The sequence below is a fragment of the Mobula birostris genome, chromosome 3 (genome assembly GCF_030028105.1).
Source record: "Mobula birostris isolate sMobBir1 chromosome 3, sMobBir1.hap1, whole genome shotgun sequence".
NCBI lineage: Eukaryota > Metazoa > Chordata > Chondrichthyes > Myliobatiformes > Myliobatidae > Mobula > Mobula birostris.
In genome coordinates this window covers 191,551,464-191,567,734 of record NC_092372.1, presented here as the reverse complement: position 1 = coordinate 191,567,734, position 16,271 = coordinate 191,551,464, and the positions used below count along the sequence as shown (strand labels likewise).

At 38.7% G+C, this 16,271-nt stretch overlaps 1 protein-coding gene and 1 long non-coding RNA gene across 13 annotated transcripts in view; one reads left to right on the top strand and one right to left on the bottom strand.

Moving 5' to 3' along the window:
• mpp7a (MAGUK p55 scaffold protein 7a) overlaps positions 1 to 16,271 on the top strand; it is a 515,701-nt gene that overhangs the window by 248,021 nt on the left and 251,409 nt on the right. For 11 of the 12 annotated variants that reach the window (XM_072253895.1, XM_072253897.1, XM_072253899.1 and 8 more), the window contains one exon: positions 11,976 to 12,094. The exons of the other annotated variant lie outside the window; for it this stretch is intronic. In XM_072253895.1, the coding sequence (XP_072109996.1) occupies positions 11,976 to 12,094 (119 nt within the window). The remainder of the gene's footprint in view (positions 1 to 11,975; positions 12,095 to 16,271) is intronic. 12 annotated transcript variants of the gene reach the window in all.
• Positions 15,381 to 16,271, bottom strand: part of LOC140195503 (uncharacterized) — a 35,968-nt gene continuing 35,077 nt past the window's right edge. Inside the window, exon 3 of the long non-coding RNA XR_011885490.1 lies at positions 15,381 to 15,647. This is a non-coding gene — a long non-coding RNA (uncharacterized lncRNA). The remainder of the gene's footprint in view (positions 15,648 to 16,271) is intronic.

Below are 16,271 nucleotides of genomic sequence, written 5' to 3'. Positions count from 1 at the left end.
ATTTTTGACTTTTGTCAGTTCTGCTGTGAAGTTATTAATCTGAAGCTCACGGTTATCTTTCCAAAGATGCTGGCTGCTGCTTAATGTGCGAATTATTTTATTTTGAGTTTGTAACTTCCATTAATTTACAGAATAAAATAAGCATTTGAATCAGGAGGAGAATAGGGCATTGGACCATTGATCCTGCTCTGTTGTTCAACGGGATCATAGCTAATCAGATGGTCACTTCAGCTCCACATTCTCACTGTTACTGTTCAAATTGCATTTGAGACTCAATCTGTAGGTGTAGGAGGTTTTTATTCGTAAGAAAACACAAAAGGAAAACCAGGTCGAAGAACCTACCTGAACTCAAAATATATTCCATATTTTATACTTTTTAGGTAGAGTACAAATATAATAGCAGGTGGTCAAGTACCGTTTCACTAATTGCAATTCACAGATTACTTCAATATAAGGAGTTCCATAGAAATATATATTAATGAACATGTGTGTACGCCCACCCACACCCACACCATCTTTTTGAGACAAGGTGGTTCACATTAGTATTCTTAAAAAATAGAGGCCAAAATCAAGATATCCAAAACACCCTTATAAGTACAGTATTAGTAGGGATGGCTCTTTGAGTGAACAAACACCCCCAGTATTGATTAGCAGTCAAATCTGACCATATGTACTGCGTTTCAAAATAGCCACTCTGGTATCTGCTTTGAACCCATTCTACATTTGTTACAAAATATCTAAGCACTTCAAGTTGTTGCCAAAATCTTCACTTGTTTCTCATTATCATTGGATGTTGCACTTTCTCAGTGTAGTTGTGCCTTGCTTTTGATATTGTACAATTAATATAATCCTGTAGCCTGTATATTTGGTCAGTGCACATGAAAGTGTCTCACGGGCATATTATCTTTGATTTTTCACCAAGATTTAACAGCTGTCTTAATGCGTCTCTGAAAGATCAAATGTTGTCTTGAATAGTTTCCAAAATGTATCTTAAGTGGCCTCATTTCTGTGATCTTGCAACCTACTCCCTTCACAGTCATGGACAGTTGTTTTCCTGATTTTAAAAACCAATTGCTGCCTGTGAATCACATTTTTGAGTATTTGAATGCTGGTTCTTTTTGCGTTAATGAATTCAGTTGTTCTTGTACTGTATATCCTCTGATTATGATTAACAACGCTACCTGTTAGCACTTCATCCTTGAGCTTATCAGGAATCAATAGCTTTGAAGATCAAGGAATAAGTAGGAGAAGTTCTAAGTGGGTTAGTTTCGTTGTTATGAAACTAACTGTACCTCTCGTCAAGCTGTTCCAGTGGAGCCATAACACCAGCATCTACCTGACTGATCTGCTCTACCTTGCTCACAAAAAACAGGGCCCAGACAAGCTGATCAAGCACCATCCAGTCCACCAGGCTGAAATGAGTGTAATGGAATATTACTTGCTGATTGTAGCTCCACCAATGTGTGAAGTTTGACACTATCCATGACAAGTTAGTTGAGATGCTGTCCTCTACCCTAAACATTGCATTCTTTCACCACTGGAGCTTGGTGGTTGTAGTGAGTGCTGTCTACACATGCACAGGTGTGTTTCCCAGGTTATTCAGACAAGCACAGAACAACAGCATCACATCATCTTGGTTTGGAAATATTGCACCAGTCCTTCAATCTCTCTTCCCAACTGCATCTTCAGCTGAAGGACTTGCCTGTCAAAGGCAATACAAGATGGGCACTAAATATTGGCCTTGCCACTATTGCTCAGATAACACAAAATTAATAAGCACATAAAGCATAGAAATCTACAGCACATTACAGGCCCTTCAGCCCACAATCTTGTGCCAATCATGTAACCTACCCTAGAAACTGCCTAGAATTTCCCGAGTGCATAGCCCTCCATTTTTCTAAGCTCCATGTACCTATCTAAGAGTCTCTTAAAAGACCTTATTATATCCACTTCCACCACCTGGCAGTGCATTCCACGCACCCGCCACTCTCTGTTTAAAAAAAAACAACAACAACAAAACTTGCCCCTGATATCCCCTTAGTACCTATTTCCAAGCACCTTAAAATTATGCCTCCTGGTGTTAGCCATTGCAGCCTTGGGAAAAAGCCTCTGGCTATCCACACGATCAGTGCCTCTCATCATTTTATACAGTTGTATCAGGTCACCTCTCATCCTTCGTCACTCCAAGGAGAAAAGGCCAAGTTTACTCAACCTATTCTCATAAGGTACACCCTCCAATCCAGGTAACATCCTTGTAAATCTCCTCTGCACTCTCTCTATACGTTCTTCCTGTAGTGATGTGACCAGAACTAAAGACAGTACTCCATGTGGAATCTGACCAAGGTCTTCTATAGCTGTAACATTATTTCATGGCTCTTGAACTCAGTCCTATGGTTGATGAATGCCAACACACCGTACACCTTCTTAATCACACTGTCAACCTGTGCAGCAGCTTTGAGAGTCCTATGGACATGGACCCCAAGATCCCTCTGAACCAGGTCATTTATAAAAACTGAGGCTGTGTCCCAGAATAGATCCCTGCGTAACACAGCTGGTCGCTGACCTTCATGCAGAATGTGAACCATCTACAACTACCCTTTGCCTTCTGTGGGCAAGCCAATTCTGGATCCACAAAGCAAGGTCTTCTTGGATCCCATGCCTCCTCACTTTCTGAAGGAGTCTTGCATGGGGGAACTTATCAAATGCCTTACTGAAATCTATGTACACTACATCCACTGCTCTACCTTCATTGATGTGTTTTGTTACATCCTCAAAGAATTCGATCAGGCTCATAAGGCATGACCTGCCCTTGACAAAGCCATGCTGACTATCTCTAGTCAGATTATGTCTCTCCAAATGCTCATAAATCCTGCCTCTCAGGATCTTCAACAACTTGCCCACCACTGAAGTCAGACTCACTGGTCTATAAGTTCCTGGGTTATCTCTACTCCCTTTTTTGACACTACCTCACTTTTTTAATATGCAGTATTTTGCACATTTTTAAATAATCTATTCAATATATGTAATTGATTTGTTTATTTATTATGTTTTATGTTTTCTCTCTCTCTCTGCTAGATTATGTATTGCATTGAACTGTTGCTGCTAAGTTAACAAATTTCACGTCACATGCCGGTGATAAATAACCTGATTCTGATTCTGAACATTTGCAATCCTCCAATCCTCCGGTACTTCTCCCATCTCTATTGATGACACAAAGATCATCGCAAGAGGCTTAATCTCCTCCCTCCCTCACTTATCACAGTAGCCTAGGGTATATCTCATGCTTATCTAACTCAGTGCTTTTCTAGAGCTCCAGCACATCCTCTTTCTTAATGTCTATATGCTCAAGCATTTCAGTATGCTGTAATTAATCCCCACAATTGCCAAGGTCTTTTTCCCTGGTGAATACTGAAGTAATCATTAAGTACCTGTGCTACCTCCTCTGACTCCCTGCACACGTTTCCACTATCGCACTTGATTGGTCCTTTTCTCACACGGCTCATCCACTTGCTCTTCACATACCTGTGGAATGCCTTGGCCTTTTTCTTAATTCTGCTCGCCAAGGACTCCTCATGGCCTCTTATGGCTCTCCTAATTCCATTCTTATGCTCCTTCCTAGCAACCTGGTAATTTTCTCGAGCTCTAACAGTACCCAGTTTCTTGAATCTTTAGTAAGCTTTTCTTTTCTTCTTAACTAGATTTTCTACATCCTTTGTACACCATGGTTCTTTAACCCTACCATCCTTTCTCTGCCTCAGTGGAGCATACCTCTGCTGAACTCCAGGCAAATGTTCTGTTGTGCATCTCCCTGAGAACATCTGCTCCCAAGTTTCTGCTAAATAGCATCATATTCCACCCCCCCACCCCAATTAAATGTTTTCCCAAATTGTCTGCTCCTGTCCCCCTCCAGCACTATGGTGAAGGAGATGAAGTTATGGTCACTACCTCCAAAATACTCTCCCACCGAGAGATCTGATACCTGACCAGGTTCATTTCCCAATACCAGATCAAGTACAGTAAATAAAAAATTGTCAAGTTAACATACAAGATAAGATGTTTCCCCCATTTCAGACTAATAATGAATGAGCAGTCCATGTTTGAGTCCACACATGATGCATGGCCACTTCAACAAGACAGCTGTTTGAAGTTTTCGGATTCCTGTCCGTTAAGAACTATTGCTACCAGTAAGAAGTGATAGTAGAGTAATCGGCAATGGGCATTATTAATACTTTGCAGCATCTGTAATTAAGAAAACACATGATAATGCTGTGTAAACAGGAGATTCTGCAGTTTCTAGAAATCCAGAGCAACACACAAAATCAAAGGTTCATTTTATTACCAAAGTATGTGTGCGAAATACAACTGAGATTTGTCTTCAGATAGCCATGAAATACAGAAAAATCAAAGTTATCATTGAAAGAAAAGATATCAACGCCCCGGCACGAAAAGAAAAAGAAACAAAACTCCGCAAACCCTAAACTGCCTCCCTTGCAAAAAACATCGCCCACCAGGGGAAAAAAAGTGACAATAACTTCAAACCCCTCTCTTGCACACAAAAAAACTACAGATTGCCCACACAAGGAAACAGCAACAAGAAAATCAAACCCCAAATCCCTCCCTCAGACAAAAAACTAATATATCACCTACACGGAGAAACAGCAACGAGAACATAAAACCCCAAACCTCCAACCCTCCATCCCGCAAATTGGCAGCAAGAAAGAATGGACGAAAACACGAAAAAAAACTGTAGAATTGGAAGGGGCCAATGTGAGCTCCAATCCAATTGATAAATCTCAGAATTTTGATAACATCTCTGAGAGCATTGGAGAGTAACTGCATGAACTCAGCGGCCTTTCTGAGGGGGGCCACTCAAACCCAGCGGTTCCTCCTGTTGGAGGAACTAAGCAAGTCAGTGTGTGTTGATAATGCTGTGCATCGGCTTATGTCTTCACTTCAGTTTTGTATTGAATATCAGAATTATTTGTTAATTTATATAATCTGTTACCTTTAATGGGGAAGAACCCAAATATAGACCGGAGCAACTTGGCCATAGAAACTTGGAGGTAAGGCTTAGATAGATTGCATTGTAGATAAATCACCCGGTGTTTCAGCTTTTTGGTACTTTTCTGATGGAGAATGGAGGAAGGTATATTTTGTTCAGAAAAGGGCCACAGACTCTGCCCATTCTAAGATATTTGTGGAGGTTTGGTATCATTTGGAAATATATTTTGATGATGGTAAACTGATCACTGAAATGTTGAATAAGGCTGTGTTTGTATTCAGAGCAGAGGAGGAGAGGAATTTCTAATGTGTTCATGTGAATTTTCTCACCAGAATATGCCTCATTTGACAAGAAGATGCTGCTAAAATTAGTTCAAGGGTAAATGCAGTGGATGTTGGGAATCTAAAGTTTAGCACAAAATATTGGAAATACTAAGCAGCTCAGGTTGCATGTGTGGAGTAAGGAAATGTTGATGTTTCAAATCAATATCCTTCAACTTGACAGATAGTGGTACAGAATCTCAGGAATACTGGTCAGATCATGGCAATGTACTGTCTCTGCCTGTACGCAGAAAGAAAATGAAACAATTAGGAATTTTAATGCTTAACAGGAAGAAGTCCAATTTCAACAAATTGACAGAGATCTGATTGAGGTAAAATCAAATGAAAGGCACACAAGCAGAGGTGTGATGGCATTTAGAGAGAAGATAATTTCAGATAGATTTGAGGTAGATTCCTAAAAGAGGGAAGAGGAGAATAACCAAAGGTAGAGTATCCCAGCTGGTAAACATTCTCAAGAGCAGGATATTGAGAAACAAAGGTGTGGAGGAAGTTGGCTTTTAGGGCTTGATGCAAAGGAAGACTGGACTGAATCTTAAAGTATAAAGGAAAGATGAGAAATGAATTCAGTGAATTAGATTGTGAGACAAGATAGCTGATGTTGATGTAAAAGGAAATCCAAAGCTCTTCAATGAGCAATGAGCATTTTGTCAGTAAGAGTCCTATCAGAGGACCTACGGAGCCAAATAAAACCAGACCACTGGAAGAACACAGCAGGTCAGGCAGAATCTATGAAGGCAAACAGGTGGTCAACATGAGCCTGATGAAGAAGTTTAAGGCAGGTGCAGGCAATTGTTCACTTGAACCATATCATCCATGTTTTGATGACAGGGTAACTTGAAAATCCTTTCAATGCCTTTAGGCTTAAGTCAACCTGTGGCTTGTTTTGGGCTTGCAAAACTTGTGGGACAGCTACTGGTTATGGAGGTTGAGCTCAGCAGCCCTATGGGTCCGGAACAGCCCTGTGACTAGTGATTTCAGGCAGTGAACCAGATCACTGATAATCCAGCCCTTAAGGATTTAAGGAGGAAGAACTTTCAAGGAGCAACTTGCCAAGGTTTAGTATTTCTGTGGAAAGTGAACTGAGGACATTCTTTAAGGCTAACACTCATAAAACATGTTGTGTACAGGTAGCGATGGCTATTCCCTCCTATGAAGTGAAACCAAGCGACACAGATGACAACACTGCTTCGCTCTCAGATGAGTTCATTGCCTTTTATGTGCACTTCACCATTAAAACATGGAGACACTTCTACAAACTCCCACGGAGACTTCAGATTTAAGTCTCTGAAGCTGACATGAGAACATCCTTCAGGAGCGTGAACCCATGGAAAACATCTAACCCATACGTGGCACCTGGCTGAATACTAAAGATATGTGCTGATCAACAGGCAGGAATGCTCACTGAGATATTTAACTTCTCGCTTCTGCAGTCTGAGGTACCCACCTACTTCAAGCAGGCTTCAGTTGTACCGGAACCTAAGAAGAACATGGAAACCTGCCTCAATGACTATTGCCCAGTAGCACTTATATCCACTGTGATGAAGTGCTTTGAGAGGTTGGTTTTGAAACATAAGCCTGCCGAAGAAATGACGTGGATCTGCTCCAATCTGCCTCCTCCGGTAACAGGTCAACAGCAGGTGCAATTTTATTGGCTCTTCCTTTAACCCTGGGACATCTGGAATGTGAAAATGCATACATCAGGATGCTGTTCATTGACGACTGCTCAACATTCAGTGCTATCATCCTCTCAAAACCCATCAGTTAGATTCTAGACCTAGGCCTCATTGCCTTGTTGTGCAACAGGATCCTTGATTTCCTCACTGGTAGTCCCCAGTCAGTTCAGATGGGTAACAACATCTCCACAATCTCCATCAGCACGGGTGCACTGCAAGGCTATGTGCTTCGCCCCCTGCTCTACTCACTTTATACTTATGACTGTGTTGCTAACCACAGCTCTAAAGCCATATTTAAGTTTGCCGACAACATCACCATCAGAGGTGCTGAGTCAAAGGTGGTGAAAAATCAGCATGTAGGAGGGAGATTGAAGTCTGATCGAGTGGTGTCACATCAACTTCTCTCTCACTGTCAGCAAGACTAAGGAGGTGATTATTGACTTCAGGAGGAGAAACCAGAGGCACGGACCAGTCCTTATCGGGGGATCAGAGGTGGAGAAGGTTAGAAACCTTAATTTCCTCAGTGTTATCATTTCAGAGGAACTGCCCTCGGTCTAGTACGTGTCATTACGAAGAAAACACAGCAGCACCTCTACTTTCTTAGAAGTTCGCGGAGATTCAGCATGTCATCTAAAACTGACAAACTTCGAGAGATGTGTGGTGGAGCGTAAATTCATCGGTTGCATTGCAGCCTGGTATGAAAACACCAATTTCCTTGTACGGAAAAACCTACAAAAAGTAGTAAATATAGCCAAGTCCATCACTGGTGAAGCCTTTTTCAAGGACCCCTACCATCCAGGCCATGCTTTCTTTTCGCTGCAGCTATTGGAGCCTCAGGACTTTTAATACCAGGTTCAGGAACAGTTATTACTCCTCATTCATCAGGCTCTTGCACCAGAGGGATAACTTCACTCAACTTCACTCGCCCCATCACTGAACTGTTCCCATAACCTGTGGACTCACTTTCAAGGACCTTTCATCTCATGTTCTTGGTATTTATTGGTTATTTATTTATTATCATTTCCTTTTTTCTCTTCGTATTTGCACACTTGTTGTTTTCTGGCCTGTTGGTGTGTTCTTTCATTGATTCTGTGATTGCCCATAAGAAAATGATTCTCAGAGTTGTATATGGTGACATACTTGGACGTCGATAATGAATTAGCTTTGAACTTTGATTTTCTTCGGTATTCTGCAAAATTGTAGTATGAAGAGAAACTTGTATTTAGGGTTTGGATTGTCTGATAAGGATGATGAATGCAGATTCAACATGAAGTTTCTCAGGGAATTGGATAAATCTGACAGAGAAAAGGAAATTGCAATGCTAAGCGAGGAAAAAGCGGGACGATGAGACAAGATCTGTTGTTCTTTGATAGGATTGGAAAATGTATTGCAGTATGGAAGGGTCTGAAGTCCTGAAGACTAAATATCAAACTATTTAAGTGACTAAGACACTTTGGAACTATGCTCATTTTGCACGTACATATAAAAATATGCTGAATTTGTAACCTTGTTGCAGAATATTGAAAGTTCATGTGGTCACAGAACATCAAATCTTTGAAAGGTGACTGATGGTAGCTTTTATTTTTATACAGATATAGCAATTTCATTTATTCTTTGATACTAATATATTTGTTTTCCTTTTATTATCATGACCATTTGTCTCGTCTGGCTTTGCCTATTTTACAGATGGCCTGAATAAGACTGAGAATTTGTTTGGAAAGTTGAGGTTGAGATTGAACAAACACTTGTGTTTGTAAGATCTCAAAACTACAATCTGATGGAAGTTGTAAAACTTTAAAATACAGCCTGGAAAGGGGTCTGTCCAGTTTGGAAGCAGCCCCCTGACATCCTTAAGCAATACAGAACTAGTTGGCTGTGTTCTCGCTCAGTACTGTGATAGAGTTCACAGACTACATTGTCAAAACAAACCCCTGTCAACAGTTATTATAAACTTGTTATTTACTGACTGCTTTTACTGTGATACACTGGGGTATAGTCTCCAAAAGAACGAATTTCCAAAATTTTTATCTGCAAGAGAACTTCTTGAGTTTCTGTTCAGTGGTAATTTAATTTTGCATCTAGTTCTCCACTGATAAATCAAATATAGGACTTCTACTGGAGGGCTACCTGAGTAAATGACGAATTGTGTGAATGATTTTATTAAACTCGGTGATGTATCTGTTTCTGCAAAGCAAGTTTATTGCGTTTTATTAAAAAGCTTCATCTGTTTAAAAAAAATCTATTAATTGGAATTTAATTTTTAAATGAGCACCATGTGAACCAATTACGATATCGTGTTAAGGGTGCTTCAGGTAATATATAAATGTTTAATTGCAATAGGATGTGAAATTGCAGAATTCAATTTTGCTTCCTTTCAAAATAAATTTAATGTCCCTAGATGTTAATGGGAAAAGTGTTTTAGTCTGAATTCAAGAACCCAAAGGAAATGCTACAGTATTCAGAAGAATTTATTAGGAAGTTAAAATCCAAGTATACTAAGTTGGTCATGTAGACATTTACCATAAAACTGCAGCATTAAGCTTCTCTGCTGCAGAGTTTATCAGCAAAATGCTTTCCCTAATTTTCTCCTATATTTCCCTCAATTACCTGCTAATTGTGGTGGCCTAGTGATGCTTCCAGCTAAGTAAATGATTCTTGAGATGAATTTGAATAATATTAATCCTTTTACATGTTTAATCAATTCTGTTTGCAGCATGAATATAATGTGAAGTATAAAATATTTAGTGTGGGGAAGATCTGTTTTGAATTAGAGCTAACTGATTAAACAGTTTTTAATTTGACAGTATGTCATGAGATTTAACAAGAAAACTGTAAAGCACTGTATGAGAAGCTGCCAATCATCAGTGGAGGGAAGTTTCCAAAAGTTTAGTCTACTAAGTAGTATAGATCATAATTTTGGTTCCATTGTTCTCATAGGCATTCTTATCCAATTACATTCATTGTATAGTCATAAAATTATCAGTCTGTAATCAATGTCTACGGTTTTGTTCCCTATATTTGTTTTCATTTCATCACTGTTTTTTGAAGGTTTTTGACCACTTTTGAATGAGAATGACATTGTTTTTAATTCATTTACAGAGTACACTAAGTGCTGTCAATTGCATTTTCCCAATAGCCTTTGACAAGGTGGTCCTGAACATACCCTTGAACTACTGCGGACCCTATAGGTCAGGTTTTCTCACATCGGTGTCAGGTAGTGACTTCCAGGAATCCAATAAAGCCCTGTCAAAGTCTGAATAGGATATGAGTTGGAGGTTGTGGTGTTTCCATATGTTTGCTGGCCTTGGTCTTTTCAGCAATACAGCTCAAGAGTTAATAGATGCTGTCAAAAAGTTTTGGCAGATGCTGTAGTATAACTGGTAGTCTTCATTTATATTTGCATTCCTATCTTTCTGAGAATTAGCAGGAATTATTTTGATTTATTCATCATACTTCAGTGTACATGATGTTGCAGACACTTCAGTCACCAGTTCTGCCTTGTTTACTGGGTTTAGGATAAGATTTTTAAATATATGGAACGGTTCTTGTTACTACTGATGAAAATCAGATTAAAAGGAGCCAAGGACATTCTTCTTGTATTAATAATGCACTTTTCATATTATATACTGGCAAGGTTTCATGTACTGTGGAAATGAACCCAAAGCATTCCTTAAGGCTGGCACTAATGAAACATGTGAGCACATATAAGACATATTGTGTGTAAGCAATGACTGTTGTTTTTCTTTTTATGTGGTTTACTGGAAAATCGTAATATCTCTAAACATATGGTTAAATTCTGCTCACGGCTAGCCTCTTGGTTTGTCTGTCTTAATTTTTCTATTGGAGATGGGTGATTTTTAAATTTACGTAACAAAGCAAAAATGGAGACATGAAGATGACCTTGTGTTACCAGAGAGAGCGTGAAATATTTGTGGTCAACTTTGTTCACTTGGTAATTAACATGTATGAATAAACTGCTGTGGTTGGCAATGTATAGCTATAACTTATAGGATTAAACTAAAAACAATCATCAAAAATGTGCAGTAGCTCTGATTGTTAATTTAAAAACTGACACTCAATCTGGGACTTCGACTTTTAGGCAGTACCTCAGTTCTGTCATTTGAATATAAAAACAATCTACTTGTGCTAAAAGAATTGTAATAGATGTTATTGTAGATGATTTCTAAAGAAACAATACTGGTAAGCATGTTTACAGATGACTGGCTTATTGTTGTTTTACCAATCAACTGTAGCAATGGTTACCAGTAGCTTGGGCTTTTATTAAATTCTGGAGAAAGGGCTGGGGGTGTAAAGGGGGAGGGTGTTGATATGTGAGCATAATTTTGTTGTTACATCGCTCTTTAATGATGTGCTCTCTTTTCCCCACAAGTGGAACTACAATAATAAGTGAAAAACAAAATAGTTAATTTGGTAGTAATGGGTGATATTGGTTAAAACTTAGGGGCATGAATTTGTTTTCTGGAGAACCTGTTAACATACTTGTTTTTGTACACTGCAGCCAAGTGAAAGCAGAAGTTTGTCCTTTTACCCTGTGTAATCCTTCTGCTAAATCAAACGTGTGTTGTGACTTGACTTTAAACGATGCCAGGTTACCTCCCTAAAGAGGATTTGAGCTTTTTCTGTTGCTACATTACTTTGACTCATGTTGATGGCTGTTGCCTGATGGATGGTTTGTGCTGTATGCTACTGAGGAACAGCGAGCTACTGTCTGCCTATAGGTTGGCGGGGAAATATGTCACTCAGTTAGGACAGTGCCTTTTGCAACCCTGTGTTCCTCTGGAGATTTTAAACCTGCCAATTTTGTACAAATTCTCCTTAACTGGCTGTGTATTTCCTTGACATTTTAAAAAGAAAGCAGTGCATGCAGGCAACTACAAAATAGCCATCAGTTAAATATAATATTTTCAATTACTTAATGTATTTCATATTTATTCACAGGTCTGTATGAATTGTTGGCTTCCTTGCCAGCCCAGCTGCAGTCACATGTGAACAGCCAGGAAGATCTGACCTTCCTACGGGATATGTTTGGTGAAAAAAGCCTTCATTCATTAGTGAAGGTAACCACAGTACAATCTAACCAAGAAAGCAGATGAAAAAATGTTTTGGATATAAGTTGGTCAATTGACAACTAAGTTAATCAGACAAGCAGCTTTTTATTCCACTGGCTTTATGATGAATATTGCTTGAGTGCATAAAAAGAGCAGTGAAAATCAAAAATCTGCACGTCAGAAATCTGAAATGAAAATTGAAAGGGTTGGAAACACTGGAGGAGAGTCAGTATCTATAGGCAGGAAATCAAGGTTAAAGTTTAAAGCTGTAGAAAGAATAGGAGTCTTTGATTTCAAGCATTGTTTCTCTTTGCATAGTTTTCTGTTCTTATAAAAGGATTTGTGTCCCAAATTGTATAAACTGATAATTGATGTGCAATATTAATCAAGAAATGGCATATTTCAAAGAGGTGATAACTGGTGTGTAGAATTAATCAAGCCAGGCTTTTCCGTGTTGGATTCAGTTCATTGAAGGTGTGTATGTGTGTGTATATATATAATATAATTATTGAAAATTTGCACCTTAACTTCTCCCAGCAGCAATGAACTGTGATCAAGAGGTTGTCTTCACCTTCTTACTACTTAGAAGGTCTACAAGTAAAAGGGCATTTGGACCAACCTGATTTTTGCTTGTGCTCATATAAATGTACTTTCCCCCTCTGCACTTCCCGGGGCAATGTGGGTTAAATAGAGAACCTCGCCAACTAAATGGTTTGAACTTAGTGTAGCTGTAATTATCTGACCATATGGCTTTGTGGAGAGAGTACATATTTTTATGCTAATTTTTGTTCAGTAATTTGAAAAATAGCTTACATGACCAAGGATGCCCCATATAAGCATATAAGTAGGAGTGCCCAAAAATCGAAGTAATAAAAGCTTGAAGTTCCTTTCACAAAGCCCAAGTCTCTTCCACTCAACACATCCTCATCCTCAAACTCCATCCAGCTTATTTCTGTTTTTGTTTGAATATTAATAGTCTGGTTAGGTTTTGTGCATTAAGAATGCTCCAACACTGGTTGTGAGCATTCATTTAATTACCAATGAATTCAGTAATTTGTAAATCAAAAGCTTCTATTTTTACCATACAATTAGAAAATATAAAATTGACAGCATAATGTGAAATTGTTGCTAGAATCACTTTCATTCAGCATGAATGACACTGACCCCAGTAAATAACAATTGAATCTGCACCATCAGACAGTCATTTAGAAAATTCCTACGTTACTTCCATTTTATTCACCCCATATTCTCACGAACTTCCTCTACTTTCTACTGTTCAAGTGCAGATGAAGCACATTTAAGCTTTGGGATGTGGAGGGAAACAGGAGCTTTCAGAGGAACCTTTTGCAATGCCAAGGAGAGTATGCAAACTGCATTGATAGCAGCGTAGGTCCGACATGAACACAGACATGAATCTGGGCCACTGGAGCTATGGAGCTTTGTCACTGTGTTCTGCCCATAAAAGTTTGTAATGGTTAATTCTTTAAGGGTCCTTATGATGAAACTCTGTACTTCTCCATTATTTTAAATCTACATTGGAATAACAATATCATTTTATGGTCTCTTGAATTGTGTCTCGTGATTTGATTTGCAAGTGCAATTTAAATTATAACCAGAAGATGGGGTAAGAGTCAAATAGAATACATTGAATTACAATTGTGAGGAAAGAATCTCATTAAAGCTTTAATACAACAATGATCTCTTACCAATTTGCTTGAAATTGGTTAATAGTAATAGATTGAGATTGCAACAAGTGCTCATCATCTCATGGATTGTGTATGTTTTACTTTACTCATGTTATGATTTTGAATTCTTGAGAGTAAGCAGGGATAAAACGCAGTCTGCCCCCAACACAATCAATGCCTATGTGCAAAAGGATATGGCATAAATTAGTACAGAAGCCACTTGAGTGGTCTGTATAAATAAGTACAAGTGGAAGCAGAAGGAAATTTGGAAGGAATTTGATGTATGTATCTCAAAGTGTTAAGGGAAACAGCTTCGTTAGATTTAATTTTTCACAAACCATTTCCAAATGGTGCAGAGAAAAAGATTACATAGAATATAGAACAGTAGTACAGCATCATTTTTGGTATTACTTCTCCAGCAATGTTCTTTCATGACCAGTATTACTTATTTCTTAATATTGTTCTAAAACCAAAGAAAAACTTGTACCTGATTTCCAAAGTGGTACAAGTTTTCTCTCAACTATTTACAGAATTTGTGGAAACTTGTAGTTATTGATAAAGCGGGAATTTTTAATGACTATCTGACTGGACCATGATAATTCCTGTTGGTATTTTCTGTTCATTTTCTTGAATATTTTGGAATTCCACTGTTGAGCAATTTTTTTTTACTAGTATATAGCATACGGGCACGTGGCCAAGTGGGTAAGGCATCCGACTAGTGATCTGAAGGTCGTGAGTTCGAGCCCCAGCTGAGGCAGCGTGTTGTGTCCTTGAGCAAGGCACTTAACCACACAGTGGTCTGCGACGACACTGGTGCCAAGCTGTATTGGCCCTTGCCCTTTCCTTGGACAACATCGGTCTCATGGAGAGGGGAGACTTGCAGCATGGGCAACTGCCAGTCTTCCATACATCCTTGCCCAGGCCTACGCCCTGGAGAGTGAAGGCTTCCCAGGTGCAGATCCATGGTCTCGCAAGACTAACGGATGCCTTTATAGCATACAACAGAAATATTTTTATTCAGAGGTGAGGAGAAAGGCACAAGAAATTTTCCAAGTGAAAGAGAATTGCATATAATAGTATATTTGTAAACAGTGAGTAAAATGGCCTAATTCATTAAAGCTGTTATCAACCATACTTAATCAATGATTATTATTGAGTCTCATTTACTCTGGTGGGAAATATCACAACATAAAGCTTTTTTTAATATCCCTTATGAGTTTTGAAGAATGAATTGAAATTGTATTATGATTATTTTTCATATGTATTTGTGCTTTTCTATGACTATTACTCAATACTTTTAAGTTTCAGCTCACTTTAACCTATAGTTTCCCCCCCCGCCCGTATTTCTGTGTTATAAAATGGAAATCAGCCCCGACTACCTTCATTCCTTCAGCACAAATCAACCCTCATACTACATGTTGTGGAATACATTTGCAGGGAATACAACGTAAATGTGATAATTAGAGATATATTAGAAAGCTATGTTGAAAAGAATTTGGATGTGATGGTGCTGTTTTTGGCTTCCCAATCAATGTTTAAGATTTTATGTGTATTAAGGAACTTCAGGTCAGAGAGAATTTCTGAGAAAGGTTCACCTGAGTATTGAAGAACAGAAATACAAGTTGATGATTCAGCAGGCCTTGCATTGGAAGAGCTGCTTGCAGTAAATTATTTTTAATAAACCGTTTGCGGTAACTAGTAAGAGGTATTACAATATTCAGAAGTTTGGCGAGGTTTGTTTTTTGCAAAGACCATGTAGTCACCAGTTGTATTTTGGAGGAGTGAGTGGTGGCAGACGTTTCAAAAGTGGGAAGGAAATAGGATCTTCTGGAAACTTTACTGTGCCATCAAGCCGAGTTCTTTATTGGTCAGCTTATCTGGGATGAAAATCAAAAAAAAAAATCAGATCCTGGCAATCTGAAAGAAAACTAGAAAATACAGGCAAAACTCAGCAAGTCAGGCAGGATCCGTGGAAAGAAATAATGTTTTATCTTCTGACGCAGTCAGAAGTGTTGACAAGCTGCCTCATCTAGCGATCTTTTCTAGGATTTTGTGTTTTTGTTTCAGCTTATCTGAAATCTTAGTTTATTTTACTGACTCTGAGACCTCTAGGCTATAATCAGCTGCACAGGCAGATCGGACGATTGAATGCAAGTCCTCAACTGTCCTCAAGTTAAGATCTTAAATTAATATTATCAATAGTGTAGAAGGAAATTACTGATAAAATGCAAAGGGATGGGACTTCTGTACATTTGGAAAGGGATCATAAGTATGGTTTGTCTAGGAGAATTCCTGCCTCACTAATTCGATTGAGTTTTCTGAGGAGATGGATGGAGAAGGCAGCAGATGTTGTCAAATACTTTACTGCTTTTGACATAGACAAGATACTGCATGGTGGATTGGCCCAGAAAGTTTAGGCACACTGGGTCAAAGGTGAGCCAACGAATTAGATACAAAATTGGTTTGGCAATAGGAAACAGGAGGCAATGATTGAAGGATGC